Source organism: Hypomesus nipponensis, chromosome 1, assembly GCF_054491055.1.
Source record: "Hypomesus nipponensis isolate SF chromosome 1, ASM5449105v1, whole genome shotgun sequence".
Taxonomy (NCBI): Eukaryota; Metazoa; Chordata; class Actinopteri; order Osmeriformes; family Osmeridae; genus Hypomesus; species Hypomesus nipponensis.
The window spans coordinates 2,135,473-2,152,255 of NC_140361.1; the positions used below are offsets into that span (position 1 = coordinate 2,135,473).

At 42.9% G+C, this 16,783-nt stretch overlaps 3 protein-coding genes across 12 annotated transcripts in view; 2 read left to right on the plus strand and 1 right to left on the minus strand.

The window, feature by feature from the left end:
- Positions 1-16,783, plus strand: part of rxfp1 (relaxin family peptide receptor 1) — an 80,098-nt gene that overhangs the window by 18,156 nt on the left and 45,159 nt on the right. For 4 of the 10 annotated variants that reach the window (XM_084697337.1, XM_084697302.1, XM_084697309.1 and 1 more), the window contains exon 2: positions 12,639-12,733. The exons of the other annotated variants lie outside the window; for them this stretch is intronic. Coding sequence is in view for 3 of the 4 variants with exons in the window: in XM_084697302.1 (XP_084553428.1) it covers positions 12,639-12,733 (95 nt within the window). In the remaining variant the exon portion in view is untranslated. The remainder of the gene's footprint in view (positions 1-12,638; positions 12,734-16,783) is intronic. 10 annotated transcript variants of the gene reach the window in all.
- gask1b (golgi associated kinase 1B) lies at positions 641-5,637 on the minus strand. The gene is made up of 4 exons (XM_084697287.1): positions 4,545-5,637; positions 3,655-3,872; positions 3,126-3,352; positions 641-1,692 (listed from the first exon to the last, which is right to left on the minus strand). The coding sequence occupies exons 1-4, from the start codon at positions 5,464-5,466 to the stop codon at positions 1,485-1,487; spliced, it is 1,575 nt and encodes a 524-aa protein (XP_084553413.1). The 5' UTR covers positions 5,467-5,637; the 3' UTR covers positions 641-1,484.
- Positions 6,598-9,720, plus strand: tmem144b (transmembrane protein 144b). Its single transcript, XM_084697326.1, is given in 9 exon segments — positions 6,598-6,643; positions 7,033-7,113; positions 7,182-7,278; positions 7,310-7,330; positions 7,332-7,382; positions 7,710-7,786; positions 8,592-8,756; positions 9,339-9,436; positions 9,583-9,720. Coding segments are annotated over 9 exon segments (774 nt in total).

Here is a 16,783-nt window from a genome sequence, read left to right on the forward strand (position 1 = left end):
GCAGAGTTTACGGAGCTTCTAAAGTCTACGATACGTTAGAGGCAAACTCTGGGTCACTTTTGCTCCTGTAAATGGACGTTGTTGTTTAAAAGGAAAAGCACCTCAATGTAGGTATACATATGTGTGTGTGTGTGTGTGTGTGTGTGTGTGTGTGTGTGTGCGTATAAATGTGAGGGAGAGAGTGTGTGTGTTTGCATGTGTGTGTGTCTCCATGTGCGTCAGACTTTGTGTGTGTGTGTGTGTGTTTGCATGCGTGACAGGAAAAATGCTTGGACTCAGCACAGCCCTCTCTGAATGAGGGGGGCCTTTCCAAGACAAACAGCCACCAGTGCCTGTTTCATGACCAGCGTGTTAATGTGGTTGCCCAGGGGTTAAACCAACAGGCCAGCATACTCCAGCACGGACACAAAACCGACCACACAAAACCAAGCTCCCGGACCTTGTCACACTGTTAATGACAGTTTTCAAAACAGACACCATACTTTAGCTCGGATTTCATTGGCCGGGACTATTTCTGCCACAGTTTGGACTGTGACGTGACCATGTGAGGCCCGTCCTCCCATTCATGAACAGGGCGAAAATCCCGTGACAGTAGATTTTTCATGTCTTTTTCGTGCCAAGAGATAATGTTGCAGTACACTTCAAGTTAGATAATTCTTTTAATACGGTTCCAAAAAAAATTCTGCTCTGTTCACGACAACCCTGTGCCAACATTCGCTCACATACAACAAACAGATACAGTTAAAACCAGGTTGTCGTTAAATGTTCCATCATTCAGTCATGCAAGAGACCTTTAAAAAAAAGGTTAAAAAAAACGACATTTGGCAGCAAGGAAAATAAGCTATATTACAAAATAAAAGTTTTCCAAAGATTTTCCTCTCTAGACTAAAGCCATGGAGCAGCCTGGAAGTTTGTGCTTTAGCTTGTTAAGCTAAGAGGCTTTTTAAATATCTGCATTCCAGTCACACACACTGGTAACAGAAAAGTCTCAAACTCGTGTGCAGTGCATTCCATTCAAGGTTAATACAAAGTATGGGTGCTTGAAATGACAACCAAGCACAATGAAAAGGCCATTTGGTTCATGATAGATTTGGATTTAAGGACAGACAATCATAGCTTTGGTTTTGTGGATGTGAACCTAAATCTGGCTTAAGCTGACAATATTTCTAAGTTGAGAGGTGTACTGTATGTGGGTCACACAACGGCAGCAAATACATGTTGACAGCGAAGAATAAAAACTAGGACTATTTGGACAGTGTTTGATTGAATCCAAGCATCTTATTCATACATGACACCTTCACTCATTCACAGCAAATACACATGACTATGAATCCCACATTCATAGAAATCCCACATTCAAATGAATCCCACATCTGTAGCAATCACACATTCAAATGAATCCCACATCCGTAGCAATCACACATTCAAATGAATCCCACATCCGTAGCAATCACACATCCACATGAATCACACATCCACATGAATCACACGTTCATGGGAACCACTCTGACGCCGTGGGCGTTGATGTAGGTGAGGAGCACCTTGGCCCGTCTCTCGATGACGTCGATGAGCCTCTCGATGCCCTGGCGTCCTCCCTGGCTCTCCCAGTACACACGGTCCAAGAAGAGAGCCTGCAGCAGCCGCTCTCTCAGCCTCTGGCCCCTCAGCACCCCCACCGCATGCTCCGGGAGTCTGGGGGAGACCAGGGGGGGCGAGAGAAAGGGGGTGAGAGAGGAAAGGGGGGGGTGAGAGAGGAAAGGGGGTGGTGAGAGAGGGGGGGTGAGAGAGGGAGGGGGGAGAAAGGGGGTGAGAGAGAGGGAGGGTGGGTTAGAGAGAGAAAAGAGGAGAGAGAGGTGAGGGGGGGGGAGAAAGGGGGTGAGAGAGGAGGGGGGGTGAGACAGAGGGAGAGAGAGAGGGTTGAGGGAGAGAAAGGGGGGAGAGAAAGAGAGAAAGGGGAGGTGACAGAGAAGAGAGAGAACGAGAGAGAGAGAAAGGTGAGGGGGAGTGAGAGAGAGAGAGGTGGGGGGAGGTGAGAGAGAAGTGAGGGGGGGATGAGAGGTGGGGGGGTGAGAGAGAAAGGGGAAGGGGAGAGAGAAAGAGACAGGGAGGAGACCAATGGATGAGAAAGAAAGAGGCAGGGAGGAGAATCTGTCTGTGGCTTGTTGTTGGCAGTTGTGGTTGAGAAAATTTGTGTTCTGTGTTTGTTATGTATGGCCGTACATTTATTATTGTGTACTTTAGTCAGTTAGTTATTGTTTTATATAATATTAAATACATTATACGTTAATTTTTTCAAATTTAACACCTAATCTTGTGATATAAATACAGGTCAGGTGAACTTGACAATACCCCCATGGCCCTTACATCTTCAGAAACATCGTAGAAAGGTTTTAGCTTGGAGGAAGATTAGAACTACCAGTGTAACTGGAGAGGTGACAACTGCTAATGCCACCCCTGGCTTGTCTCTACAATGGTATGGTCCACTGATTTATTGATAACTAGATGAAATGCTGAGAATGTCCCAGGCTGGATCCCCCTTCCCATGGTGGGGGTGGGAGCTGTCCACTCAAATATAATATACTTCATAACACATGCATGAACGCTGCAATTCCATGTTAGAAATGCAGCATTTTCCCACGTGTGTTAAGGTTACAGGGTAGCCTGACTAGCTCATAGCCTGTAGCTCGCATGTTTATGTAGGAAGTTACTGGTAAATATATGTTGTAAATGTTGAAGACAAACAGAGAAGGAAAGTATGAAATGATGGAAAGAAAGGCATGTAAAAAAACACACACAAAAAAAAACACTACACATAAACTGTAGAATGTTTGTGTTTTTGTGTTTTTTTTTGTGTGTGTTTTTTTACATGCCTTTCTTTCCATCATTTCATACTTTCCTTCTCCCTCCTCCCCTCCCTCCCTCCCTCCCTCCCTCCCTCCCTCCCTCCCTCCCTCCCTCCCTCCCTCCCTCCCTCCCTCCCTCCCTCCCTCCCTCCCTCCCTCCCTCCCTCCCTCCCTCCCTCCCTCCCTCCCTCCCTCCCTCCCTCCCTCCCTCCCTCCCTCCGCTCCCATCCCATTGTGTTGCAGGACATCCCATCACACTCTGCTAACAACCCTGTTACCCACTCCTTGATTCCCTCCAGCAGTTTAAAATCCAGATTGTCCTCGTCGCGATCAAAGAAGCCCTTGTTGTCAGAGAAGACCAGGTGTCTTGGGTCATGACCCCTGTACATGATGTTGGCCAGTGCGATGCTGTCCTCGTCCACACACTCAGCATGTTGGTCCAGTTCCACACATTCATCCTGCGGCCGAGGCCTGAAACCACAGCAGCTCTGGTCCAGACGCTTATAAATCTAAATGAAAGAGAAAACATTTTATTTTTCATTTGTTGAAATGATTTGAAAGTACATAAAAAAAAAAAAAGTGAACTGTCAATGCACGTAAACTATTGACTAATGAATGTCGAAGGAGATTGTATCTACTGTGTTCCGCTTGGTTTGTCACCCTGGGACACACATCACCCTGAAGATACATGTAATCAAACACATGTAAATAACCTGTATGGACTGACCATAAGCTGCACATGAGAAAGGTGTGCAGCCCAGCTGTGAGAGTGAAGTTAGTTCGGCCCCACGTTAACAGATAACAGTCCTACCTGTAGAAGGAAGTCAAACAGGGCCAGCTTGCTCCACTCGTAGTGGTGTATGGAGGAACAGCTGGAGCCAGGCTTGGGAGAGATGTTCTTGTGCCAGCATCGCTGCTTGAGAGAGCTCTGGTACTCTCCCCAGGTCAGCCTCACAGCTGACTGGTTCACCTCACTGCCCCCTGGGTATAGACATGCATCCCATAATACTACTGGGCAGGGCTGTTCATCTGCAAGGGAAGGATGTGTATGTTGTGTTAGTGTAGGTGGACACCCTGGCTTGGAATGCATATATCCAATGAGCACCACTCAAGTTAAAAACATCATTTTAGGGTCTGAGGCCTTGTATGATTACACATACAGAGTGTTTGGGTCCAGATTAAACATTAAAGAAGGTATGATTATTGGAGTCAAAGGAAACCACACAATAAAAGGCAGTTGCCCTTCTTTAGCTGTATGGACAGGCTAACTGACCCAGACATAACTATGTATGACCATATACCTTATCAGCCTGATGTCTTATCTGAAGAGAGATAAGAAATATTAAAGAGGAATAATAATCGGACTGCTGTCAAAACACAAAGAAGTATAACCCGACTTTCGTCTGATAAGGTCCAGTTTGAAAGTGCTAGATGGCTGAGTGGTTAGGGAATCGGACTATTAATCAGAAGGTTGCTGGTTCGATTCTGGCCATGCCAAATGACGATGTGTACTTGGGCAAGGCACTTCGCTCCACTTGCCTCGGGGGGAATGTCCCTTACTGTAAGTCGCTCTGGATAAGAGCGTCTGTTAAATGACTAAATGTAATGCAATGCAACCGGCAATGGCTTACAATTTATATCGACATATAGTACTAAAGGTTGAGATAAGAGTGGCAAACAGTCAAAAAGAAATTGGCCTACCTTGAAAATAACTGAATCTTCTGCTCACTGCGGGTAAACTCTTATTGAGTCCCAGGACCCTATCCAAATGGAAAGCAAATACTTCGCTGGTGTCAATGGGCCTTTTTATAATTCCACACAGTCCCCGACATATGTTAAAGTCATTTTCAGTAGAGGGATTTGGCGAATCCTTAGTTGAGGTTTCAAACAGCAGAAATGGAGGAAAACTCTTGTATGACACCTCGTTAATGCGCGAAACTTTGCCGTCGGCAAGGAAGCGCATGGCATCAATGTCTTTTTTACTGTACCACGGTGGAGCTCTTTCACTGTATATTCGAATAGAACTCACGTGAGGCTCTGTTTCTACTATTGTCCTCGCGCCATTGCCAGTTTCAGGTGAAGCCTGACCTATTTGCCTAACTGCTTTCCAAGAAATGTCATTGCCATAAGTACGCTTTTTTTCTACTTCCCTCTCTAAATTGGCAACATTATCCTGCGTTATGAATGCGTAATTATTGGACTTGGTCCTTCTCGTTTTGCTCCTCAGTTTAGGCTTCACCGTTCCCCTGATAATTGCTGGCTTGAGGCGCTTAGACTTCAACGTTATGTATACCACGTTGGACCGCGTCGGAACCCCCGAAAGCGCAATGTCTGTATTCTCACCGGCAGGCGAGTAGACAGTTTTAAACGGGTCATCGTCAGTTTTCAAAGAAGCCTCACGGATACTTTTGTACTTGTGACTATAAGTCCGTCTGTCTTGGTGCGGCAAAAAGTGTCCCACTTGGGAAACCACAAAAAATAAGTATACAAAACAAGCACCCGCAATAACGATATTCCTCTTGGACGGGGGGCGCCTCTGAATGCAGCCGTATATTCTCAGAAGAGACGTGTAGGACCAAATAAATAGATATTTTATTATGTCTACACGAATACAAATCTCCATTAGGACGAATGACCCGACATGGTTGACTCTGTCTATGCGAAGAATTTAACAGAGGATTGCCCATTACTTCCGAAAAACATTTCCAGTTTTGCTGCTCTAGCGAGTCTACTTGATGCCCAAACTCTCAATGTAGCGAGGCTAGATCTATCACAGAGCCAAGTGTCACGACAGAAGGGTTGGCTTTGTTGCCTTTCTGTATAGGCTAACACTGGCTTTCTGTATAGGCTAACACTGTTCAGAGTAGGATCAGATTAGATCAACTCTAATCATGATTGTCAAGAATAACCGCTGTTGTCTTAAATTAGATTTAAGACTAAAAAGATTTAAGACATGAGGCTTCCTGCTATTTAGGTAAGTGAAAACTCATCGAGTTAGTTTATTTGTCTCAACGTTCATGTAGGTTTTGTTTTCATCCACACACACAGTGTGTTATACAATATTTTATTGACTTTAATTGAAAAAAATAATTGACTATATTTAACGATAAAAACTAATTTTGAATTTTGAATGAATCCCATGTGACCTCTGCTGGTTAATGTCTGCATAGAAGCTGCACTTGCCAGCCGGTGCATAAAATACCATGAATTATGCCTACTAGCAGAGATGGCAAAAGTAGCCTACACAAAACTTAGCAAAACTTTTTTCGAAAATATTTCACCAAAACTTTTCTTTCGGAAATATTTTAGCAACCTTCGAAACGTTTTTTCAAAATATTTTTCAACCTTTCACTTTTTTTTTCTCGGAAATTTTAAACAAGAAAACAACATAAAGTTACATGTGTTTTTGTGCAAGCAAAATGATCTCAGGCTTGCTCAGACATGCTTACGTGGGTTCAGAATTCAGGTAGGCCCACGAAACTAATCAGTAACCGATTATGTAAGGCTAATTATTGGTTTTAACTTTTCTTTAAGTTTTTATTGTTTAGGCCTACTACTAGACAGGCTGAGTGATGATATTAGGCTGTAATTTAGCTCATTGGTTTCAGCTGTTCCAGTAGGCCTAAAGTATCGCACCCTCATGTGGAACAGAAATCTGAGTGTCAATTCCGTCGTCCGCCTCAAACAGATCACAAATGCTAAATTTAAACATGATATTGAATATCAATGTGTAGTTTTTATTTGGATCCTCAGCATGTTTTTGTCTGTGAACGACTCCCAAACTAAGAAAGTTGAACTCGGTATGAACACAGAAACGTGACTTGCATTCAAAACACGTTTATAAAACAAACTAATAGCCTAGTTTATTCTTAAACCGCCATTTCGGACCGGTCCGATTAAACTGCACTGTCTCCTACTTATTTGCAGATATAAAGGAAGAGACGTTTTGAAACGAACACTGTTGATCCACTTTTCTTTTTCAACTATAACACAACAAATATAGTCTATGGATTTATTGCTGCAGTTTTATTTGGAAGCAGCTATGTCCCAATAAAAAGGATATACTGGTGACGGTGAGCAGACAGCCCACCTTTCTCTGTCCTTTACTGAAGGTGATAACGTGGGAAATATTCACTATTAAAATGTACACCAATCCTCCACTGGGTAACCTGTGCATCAATATGGGCAGTGTCTTTAATCGGGCACTTGTTTCTTAATTCTCCACGGTTTTATCCATTAGCGATGCTTGGTAGATCGATGTGGGCCACAGGTAAGAAATCCTGTTTTCGCTGCTCATGGTTTATCATGGATAACGTAGTGAACGAAGATTGTCTACAGGTAATGTAGCTGTCGTCTCCATAGTGAAAGCCATTGGACTTGGACTCTGAGTTCTTATTTGGGGATCCGGTAGTTTATTAATGGGTTGGGCGAGTTCAAGATAAGTTATTGTAAACCTGATTTTGTGACCGGTTTGGCTGGTTCGGTATAGATCTCCAGCCCTTTATTAAATTACTGTGGTGCAGGGTTGGGTTTCCTGAGGTAAGACCAGGGCCGGCCCAAGGCATAAGCAAACTAAGCGGCTGCTTAGGGCCCCTGTGGCCACCAGAGGGCCCCCAAGAGCAAATGAAATTACAGTTTAATGTATTACGTAAAAATATATATTCTTTTTTTTTAATCGGCAACGATAAGCGACGCCGAGGGGCCCCCAAATCAATTTTGCTTAAGGCCCCATAAAGGCTCGGGCCGGCCCTGGGTAAGACGTATTATCGACTCACATCCTGGAGCTGGTGAAGGACACTTTCCTGTTCATTTGAAGTGCTTAGAGGGGCACGTGGCACAAGGCTAACAGAGCCCTTTGATTTCCAGCTGGCTCATCTTCTTCTTTGTGAGAACAGACATGGAGGCACGTCCTCATGCTGGCTCGCCTCTCCCACTTCCTGACAGTGTGTTCAAAGTTGACTTCCTAAAGAATCCTCTCTCTCTCTCTCTCTCTCTCTCTCTCTCTCACTCACTCACTCACTCACTCACTCACTCACTCACACACACACACACACACACACACACACACACACACACACACAGGTGTCCATCACACTCCAGATTGTCACAGCTTTTCTCAAACGTGAAAGACCACCCCAAAAATTGCAAGATGAGTTTCCCTTCCACTTTAAGAGAGAATATGTAGTCCGTGGCTAAGCAATTGACATTCTCATCACTGTCCTGACCGCGGTAGTCTTGTTATAGCACATGTCAGGATGACTGATGTTTCCATCATTGCCACTCCAACCTCCTGCGCCGGTCCATTTTGCAGAGGGTGAGATCTGGGTGTGAACCCTCTGAGTCCTGGATAGAAGTCATAGGGCCAAAGACGAAACGATTCATGTGAGAGCACATCCATCTCACTTATAACGGTCTCTTCCTGTATGAATAATGTATACCTTCAGTTGTGTGTGTGTGTGTGTGTGTGTGTGGTAATGTGGCTTGAATGCTGAATCGAGGCAAACCCGTATACGTTCCTTTTGAGGACCCGAGTTCCGTTTGATCTCTTTGTGAATGCGACAACTTTAATTTCAGGTCACGGGTCTACAGGGCTGCACCAGCTCTCGCTGCGTCTCTTGTCATGTTAATATGTTCTCCTTGAAGTCTTCATAAGTCTCGCAAGGGTAATGGTTTCCCAGAGGCTGCTGGCTGGCCAAGGCGTAGGGCCTGGTGGACAGCTTGTCCTTTGTCCCCATCCTGTGCATCAAGAGCCGGGCCGCTTGCCAAGACAGCATCTTCTACTGGGTTTGTCAGATCCTGACTGTGTGTACGCTCACTGCTGTGGCATTTTCCTCACCAGCACAGTGTACTTCCTGATCCACAGTGCTTCAATGACTAACAGACCCAGGGTGCCACCCTGAGCTGTACTGCCAGGTACGGGAGTCGGATGGCTGAGCGGTAAAGGAATCGGGCTGGTAATCAGAAGGTTGCCGGTTTGATTCCCGGCCGCGTAAAATGACGTTGTGTCCTTGGGCAATGCACTTCACCCTACTTGCCTCGGGGGAATGTCCCTGTACTTACTTTGAGTCGTTCTTGATAAGAGCGTCTGCTAAATGACTACATGTAATGTAGGTACCTTTTTGATTCTGCTCACAACTCACTAAAAGCACTCCTTCAAAATGCTCTGAGTTGGCTGGAGTCTGTCAATTACTCAGTATAGTCTCCCATATTCTTCTGTTTGTCGGAGGTCAGCTGAGGATTTGATTTACTGACTGTGTAAATTGAGTTTGGTAAATTGTTTTTTTTATTGAAACTGGTATTTTAGATATGAACATGTCATTAAGAAGAACAAATAATATGATTTCAATTGATCTTTATTCTCAAATAAATTCTGTTTGCCTGGGAGCAGATTTGCTTTGTGGAGAGAATTTTAATATACCAGACATTGTACCGCATGTACCCAAGTTTTACTGCATTGCTCTCGCTCTCTCTCTCCTCTCTCCTCTCTCTCCGAAGGGTTTGCGTCTGGTTTCATGTGGACGCTAGCTAACTACTGCTGGTTCCTAGCCAACATCTACTTGAGTTCAATGGTGACCTTTCCCATTGTGATAGCTGTATGTAACCAGGCAACATACAGTTTCACCTCACTGTCATGGCTGATACCCAACTTCTTCTGCTCAACACATTTGAACATTTCCACAGGGATGGATGTTGTCCATGTGTGTAACCTTTCAAACGTACTGGTTGTTCCCCATGTTAGGGTTACGGTCTGGTGGCAGAACTGTGGGGATGTTTGGTGTTCAGGGAGATCAAGTTAAGATCTGTTTATCTTCATTTACACAAAGCTGTTTTCATTAGCCAGTTTTTGTCTTGGCATCTTCTCGCCAGCTCTCCTTGAAGATCTCTAAATATGTATCTCTGGCTCCATCAACAATCAACACAGTTATGTACCCCCTCTAGATTAGACATGCATCTAATTTTCCACGCTACAATTGAAAATTGTAAGAGTATAATTTTACCGCGCCTCTGATATTGGCAATCTGTTCTCAAGTGTATCTGCTCATCTCCTTTGCTAAGACCGAACCAGATTCAAAGAATTAGCATGTAATTTGGTTTTGATTAGCTCTTTCCTGCAGAATATTTCTACCTTGCCTCCGTGATTATGCACACCCCCTTTTGACTGCTTTCTGCTCTTGTCCACGATGAAGGACATGCATGATGCATAGGAGCAGACTGAGGAGACGGTTGCGTTTGACAATTAGAAACACATCGTCCGACCAACAATGGAAAATGTCAAGGAATTGCATGTGGGTGGGGTGGAGATCTCGTTTCAACTTTTCTTTTACAAATACAATACAACACCTCTAGGGGATGGGTAGACGGTAGCTCAGTGGTTGGAGCATTTCATCCAAGAGGTTACAGGTTCAAATCCCCCGTGGTGTATTTGTTATTGAGCAAATAGTCCCCCCCCTCCCTTTACCCTGTATCATCCAAGTTTGCTGCTGTTTAGCCAACCACAGAGTACACTGGCTTACATTTCCACAACAAAGTTCTCATTTTACTCCGAAACGCAAAAAAAATAATTCATCTGTGACAATTTTTTTGAACAGCCCTTATCTCTTTTATAAGGTTGGGGGAATTGCTGCATCCTTGTCCTGGCCTCCTGTATCTGCCTGACTGGTTCCATCCTGACTGCTTTGTCAAAGACGCAATGAAGTGAAGAATGACAAGCCACTAGATGGCAATGCCCCACACTGTCGACATGCCTCCTTTCAGGGCCTGGAGCTGCATGAGTTAGCTACAGAATATCTCATGTTGAACCCGTCTCTCCACATTCACTACCATTCACAGCTCCTGAATCATCTTTTCAGTCATTTATTTATAGATTGGAACACACACTTGGCAGTAGTATTCAGAGGACTCAAGAACTTGAGCACTTTTCTCTCCTGAGGTAAAAAAAAAACAAAAACAGACGGTGATGGAAATATCTATTGAAAGGTCTAGGCATTGTGCAAAAGATGTAAAAGTCTCATTAAAATGGTGCATGTATCTTTTGGGAAGTGTCTTCTTTACAGGAGGCTTAATGACTCGATGGGTGCTTATCACCAGTATACAGTAGGCCATGTACTTTAATGTGGATTTTGGAAGATCAAATTAGTTGGTTAATTAAATGCTCTGCAATTAAAAGTTGAGTGTTAAATCTGCATAATTTCTTATAATCATGCCAAAAAATGAACTTGGTTTGATGTTGACTGGTCTTGACCATGCATTTAAATAGGGATTTTAACTTTCTAAAGGTCTTCAAAAGTTGAAAAAACAAAACTGACACCCTATATAATACTTTTCTCCAATCTTCCAGTCTTTGTACCGTAAATTGCTTAACTGAATCGATTCAGAGGACGTTCCATGTCCAATTTCCATCTACCTTGTAAACAAAAAGTATTGTTGCAATCCTGATGTCATTCTCTCCATCCCATCCCATTAGTCTTGACCAGTACTGGCTGCAGCATTGTCTTCTATTGAGCAGACAGTTTCCTTGCATGTGGACCAATCACACACCCGGGACTCTCAAATTCCAGGTTTCCCAGGTAACCCCCGCTGCCTCCCTCCCTCCCATCCATACTAACTCATGTCAGATCCCCCATCCATTTTAGACTGCCACCCTGCTATCGACTCAAGCAGGTCCCTAACGTCCAACAGCGCTCTTCACTCCTAATCCCAGGATTAAAGCTCGCAACCCTCTCTTTTTAATGAGGGGATGTAAAGTTAAGAGACAGTTGGTCAATGACACTGAACAGAACATGCATATCACACCCTTATACGAGTCACTGCGTTTACTGTAGAACAGGAAAATATGCTGAGGGAAGCTTAGCAGTCTCCTTAAGGCACAGAGTAGATTTAATTGTGGATTCTTTCTTCATACTGCCAAGTTTTCACTCCACAGTCTGTTCTGGGGAATGTACCGTGTACATGTGAATATTAATGTCACCAAGAACTGGAGTATTGTTCTACATGCTGATTAAATAGATCTGTCTGCACGTGTTCAACCCATGTAACCTTACCACATACCAACGTGGTTTAAAAAAAACACTGATTGTTTATTCATTGAAATTCTAATGTCCAAGAATAAATCAATTTGAATAATCTCTTGAGAAGATAAAAACCAACTAAAAGTAGTCCTTGTTGCATACTGTGCAATTACAATGACGTGTAACTGTCTGGCTGGGAAAAACTGACCCAACTAGTATCATTCCTGGATTTTAGCGTTTGAGAAGACATGTCTCATTTGTAAGAAAGAAAGAAAAAAAAGTAAATTTAAACAACTTGTACTATCTCCATCCAATTAGTGAAAATCTAACATTTTAATCGAAAAAACACTAGACAAACGCTCTAAACAGTGAAGTACCTGTTTTAACTTGGTATCAATGGCAGCGCATCCGTGCAATAAATTGGACATGGCACCCTTAGACAGCCTCCTTCTTCAGCTTGTACACTTCTCTATACAGCCGCCTTATTCAGCTTTCTTTCTCTCTGTCCGGGGAGCAGAAGGCATGAAATTGGGAATGAGACTGCTCTTCAAGCTAAAATAGCTCTTTCAGTGCTCCCGCGCACCTAAGTTGAGAGCTCATAAACGGGGGAAATGAATTGCTGTCAAAATGGGTGTTACGCATTAACATCTACATGGGTACAAAGAGTGTTGAATGGACCTGGAGTCTCGTAAACGTCCAGTGTTCGCTTGATGTACTTACACAGTCCTGAACTAATAATCCGGATTCAAATGATCATGCAATCTCTTATTTCTTTTGTGCTACATAGTGTGGATGGATGCTTGATTCTTCAACCAAATCAAAGGTCTTCAAAAGCCAAACATGACATCCCAGACAGTTTCCTCCAATCTTCCATTCTTTCATGTAAGTAAGTGACTGTACAGTACACCAAGTCATGCATAGGAAGTTCAAAGGGAATTGCCTTAGCTTGTTAACAAAAAAAAAGAGTAGTTTGAAATGACTTGTCCTGAGATTGTTCTCTTCGGCATATCGAACAAAACTTTATTTATATAACAGTGGGGGGTCAGGGGATAAGAACACGTATGTTTGACACTAATTTTTCAGAGGAAAGCAAAGGAAATGACTCATTTGGGCCAATATAGGAGAACTGTAAAAATTATTCCCTGACCTTTCTGAAATTAGACGATTGAGCACTCTCCTGGAGAATGTGAAGTGCCAACATATTACAAAGCACACACATAGCATGAATGAATACATCGTGACGAAACATGACATGTTATACAAACAAAAAACGAAACATAAAAAATAAAAAATAAAAATGTTACCATGAATGGTAGGCAAAGATATGTGCATTAAGAGGACATACCTTACAAAACATATTAAGTGTATAAAAGCAAGCTAATGGAAAAAATTGGACTAACGAGAGGCCTTTTTCTGTTCACCGAGACAGACTGCTTGCTTGTCACAAGTCACAGATCTCTATACAGCTGTCCATCAACGGACTGAACATTTTCCACAAAACTGATCAAGAAGCTGGAAAAAGTCAATTTAAATAAGATACGAATAAAAAAAGGTATCAATGAAATGAAGTATGATTCTGATTCTATGCCTTTGAAGGATGAAAGAGCTGTGCTTCATTAATATGAAAGGTAAAAGTACGAATGTGGAAAGGCCGTCTCTGTGATGACCAGGATATTGGAGAGGAGTGAAGTCCAGGTCACTCCAAGGTGACGTCTCAAGACATCTTCTTTGCAGCCACGTTCTTACTGAATCTTTTGGCACTTTAGAAAAGGATTCTCTGCCTTGAAGGGGTTTCAAGATGTTGTCAAATGGAGTGCTTTTTAAGTGTGACTGCAGGAAAAACGGTAGATGATGTTCTCTGTGGTGAGATGCTGACCCCAAACTGGTGAAATGGTAGCTTTCTTAAAAGTTAAAGTAGGAAGTCTGCTTACAGCTCTAATGGGTAATACACTCAAATGACACATGTCTAGACTTGAATGGGTCAATGCACAATGAACCAACTTTATTGACTTATTATTTATTATTATTATGTTTCAGTTGACAGATTGGCCTGGATGTTTTCAGCTTGTCTTGTACTGATTGGTCCTCTCCTTCCCCGGAACTATTCACACAGCTTTATCTCACAGCTTTATCTCACCTCAGCATCTTTAGATTATAAAGTTTATGATTTTTTTTATACAAAGTGGATTCTTACTGTGTAATTGGAGGGTGCGTCTTTCCCGTTCCAGACTACAGGAGCAACATTACAACCTTTTAGAAGTTTACTGTTAACGTCAAACCAAGTAAATGTTGAGCAAGGATGCCTGTTTAGTGGGTTTTAGTTCAGTATACCCTTATTTTCTTTTGTGTTCTCATCTATTTTCATATTCATGATTCTGGTCTGTAAATGAATTCATTTTCATAAGGTGACAAGCACTCACTGCTATGGGATGTGCGTGTGTAACTGTGGCAACTCAAACCGGTTGATAGCACTTACAGAGCTCTTTAATTACACAAAACCATTGTGATCTGGAGATGGTCTCATTAAATACTGTAGGGTAACCAATGTTCTTCAGCCTCAATGCTTCTGGGCAAAGTACTAGGAAGCCTTGTAGTTGAGCCACAACAACACCCTGTAAACTCAGTGTAAAGAGAGTCTTATTTACATGTATTAATTTAGCAGACGCTTTTATCCAAAGCGACTTGCAAGAGAGAGCTTTACAAAAGTGCGTAGGTCACTGATCATAACAACGAGATAGCCCCAAACATTGCAAGTAGCCAAAACAAGAAGCATACATTGTGAAAAACCAAATAAGTGCCAAAGGTAAGAACCACAAGAGCATGTAGTTAAATGAAAGCACAACACAATAGTGTGTCTTGTCAGTGTTGATTTCCTTTGTGAATATATCTATTTATACCATGTACAATGACAAGCTCCATGCAGTAAGTTTGCCTCGAGTGTTCAGCCATAGAAGCATTTGGTGTAACGTCCACATGAATTTATAGCTTCAATTCCAAGCAGGAAGAGGAAGTGTTCAGCTCAGCCTTAGCAACATTAGAAGATGCATCATCTATGTTGACCTTGGGCTGGTCAGTGAAGCAATCTGAGCACCAAAGTGGAAAAAACTGTCTCTCTTCACACATTTAGGTAGATCTGTTTACCCAGGGAGAGAAAGTGAGAGAGAGAGGGAGAGAGGGAGAGAGGGAGAGGCAGAGGGAGAGGGAGGGAGGGAGGGAGGGGGGGAGGGGGAGGGGGAGAGGGAGAGGGGGGGAGGGACGGGGGGGGGGGGGAGGGGATTGAACCAGCAGAGATGTAAATGAAGAAGCACTCCTGCTGCTCTAGTGCGCTGATCACAGCTGCACAGACAACCCCCTGGACGAGGAGCCACAAGGCTGAGGGAACTCATCTGTTAAGGGGTGAACGCTGATGAGCGGACAGTTTGAGAAGGAGTGAGAGCGCTGGGAGATCGGCCGGCAGGTCGACAGAGACGAGTTAACGATCCTTAAGGGACTCCAAACGTGTTTACAGTAAGGGGAGGGGAGGGGCACCTGCAAATCTGGCTCGTTAAGCCATCCAGTGGATGAGGAGGGTGGATGATTGAAACAAATGACATAAATAAATTAAGTGAGATTCTATTTTGAACTTTGCTTGTCTCTAAAGGAAAGCAATGTGACAATAGAGAGTGAAGTTATTAACAACATTGATAGGGACAGAAGATGCAAAACACATGTTCATGACAAAGGCAAAAGAAAGACCTTGACATTTAATCACTGCCACGCAATCAATTCAAAGATCACTTTGTCTGTATCTGCACTGTATTTGATTGTGGTTTACAGTATATGCACGACTGTCATAACCTTTACTTTTAATGACATCAAATCCACTGATTGATCCGATGATCAAAATGAGGAGGAATAGTTCTCAAGGAGCAGTGCACCTGTGTGCGTGCAGTTTATTCATTTAGTTTAAACTGTAAACAGTGCAAACAGAAAATGAAAAATATCCTCCTTGATTACAAGGGAACAGTTCTATCCACATTTCATAGCTGAATGGTTCCTGTACAGTTTTTAATCAGTCCCCATCAGATGCCTATGGAGAGGTATGTCTCCTATGCATTAACGTTCAGATGAATGTCAAACCGTTCCTGTGACAGTATATGGCACACACAACACAACTTTCAAGGACAGAATATGTGTCTCAGCCATAGAACTACATATAACAATTATTATAATTATATATATTTTTTTTTTACGTAGCAAATTTGTGTGGTCTAAGGGCATGGATCTTCCCGTGCAATAATACAGTTTATATGGCTGTTAATGAGAAGGCTAATGATCCATAATCATTGTCACTGCCTGTCATTTATATACTTCACAGCTGTATAGCCAGATGCATGCCACCAAATTGTGCCAATTGTTTTGAAAGACAGCTCTTTTAAAACCACACAATTAATTAATTTGTTGTGCTGCTCCAAAGAGCCATTTGCCTGAAACTCAATAAAATTTCCCATCCCATTTTGCATGAATGCCACACTTTATTTGGTGTTAAGCCAGTTATTGTAGGATAAACTGCAGCTGGGGCTTCAGTGTGCTAACAAATGCAGACTCATCTCAGCCAAACATCTGACGTTTTTACAAATCTTTAAATCCTTTTTGAATTCCTTCTTTTTCTCTCTCTATAGGTTCCATTAGTTGCATGGCAAAGTCTACACACCCCGCATGGCTATATCTACACACCCCGCATGGCTATATCTACACACCCCGCATGGCTATATCTACACACCCCGCATGGCTATATCTACACCCCCCGCATGGCTATATCTACTGTGGCAACCCAGGGGACTTGGAGGCCCGATACACCATACAATAGGACTCAGACACCGGAGGTTAACATAAATTGTTCTTTACTATAAGATTGCAGGGTAAGGGTAGTGGGACAAACTGTAAATTAGA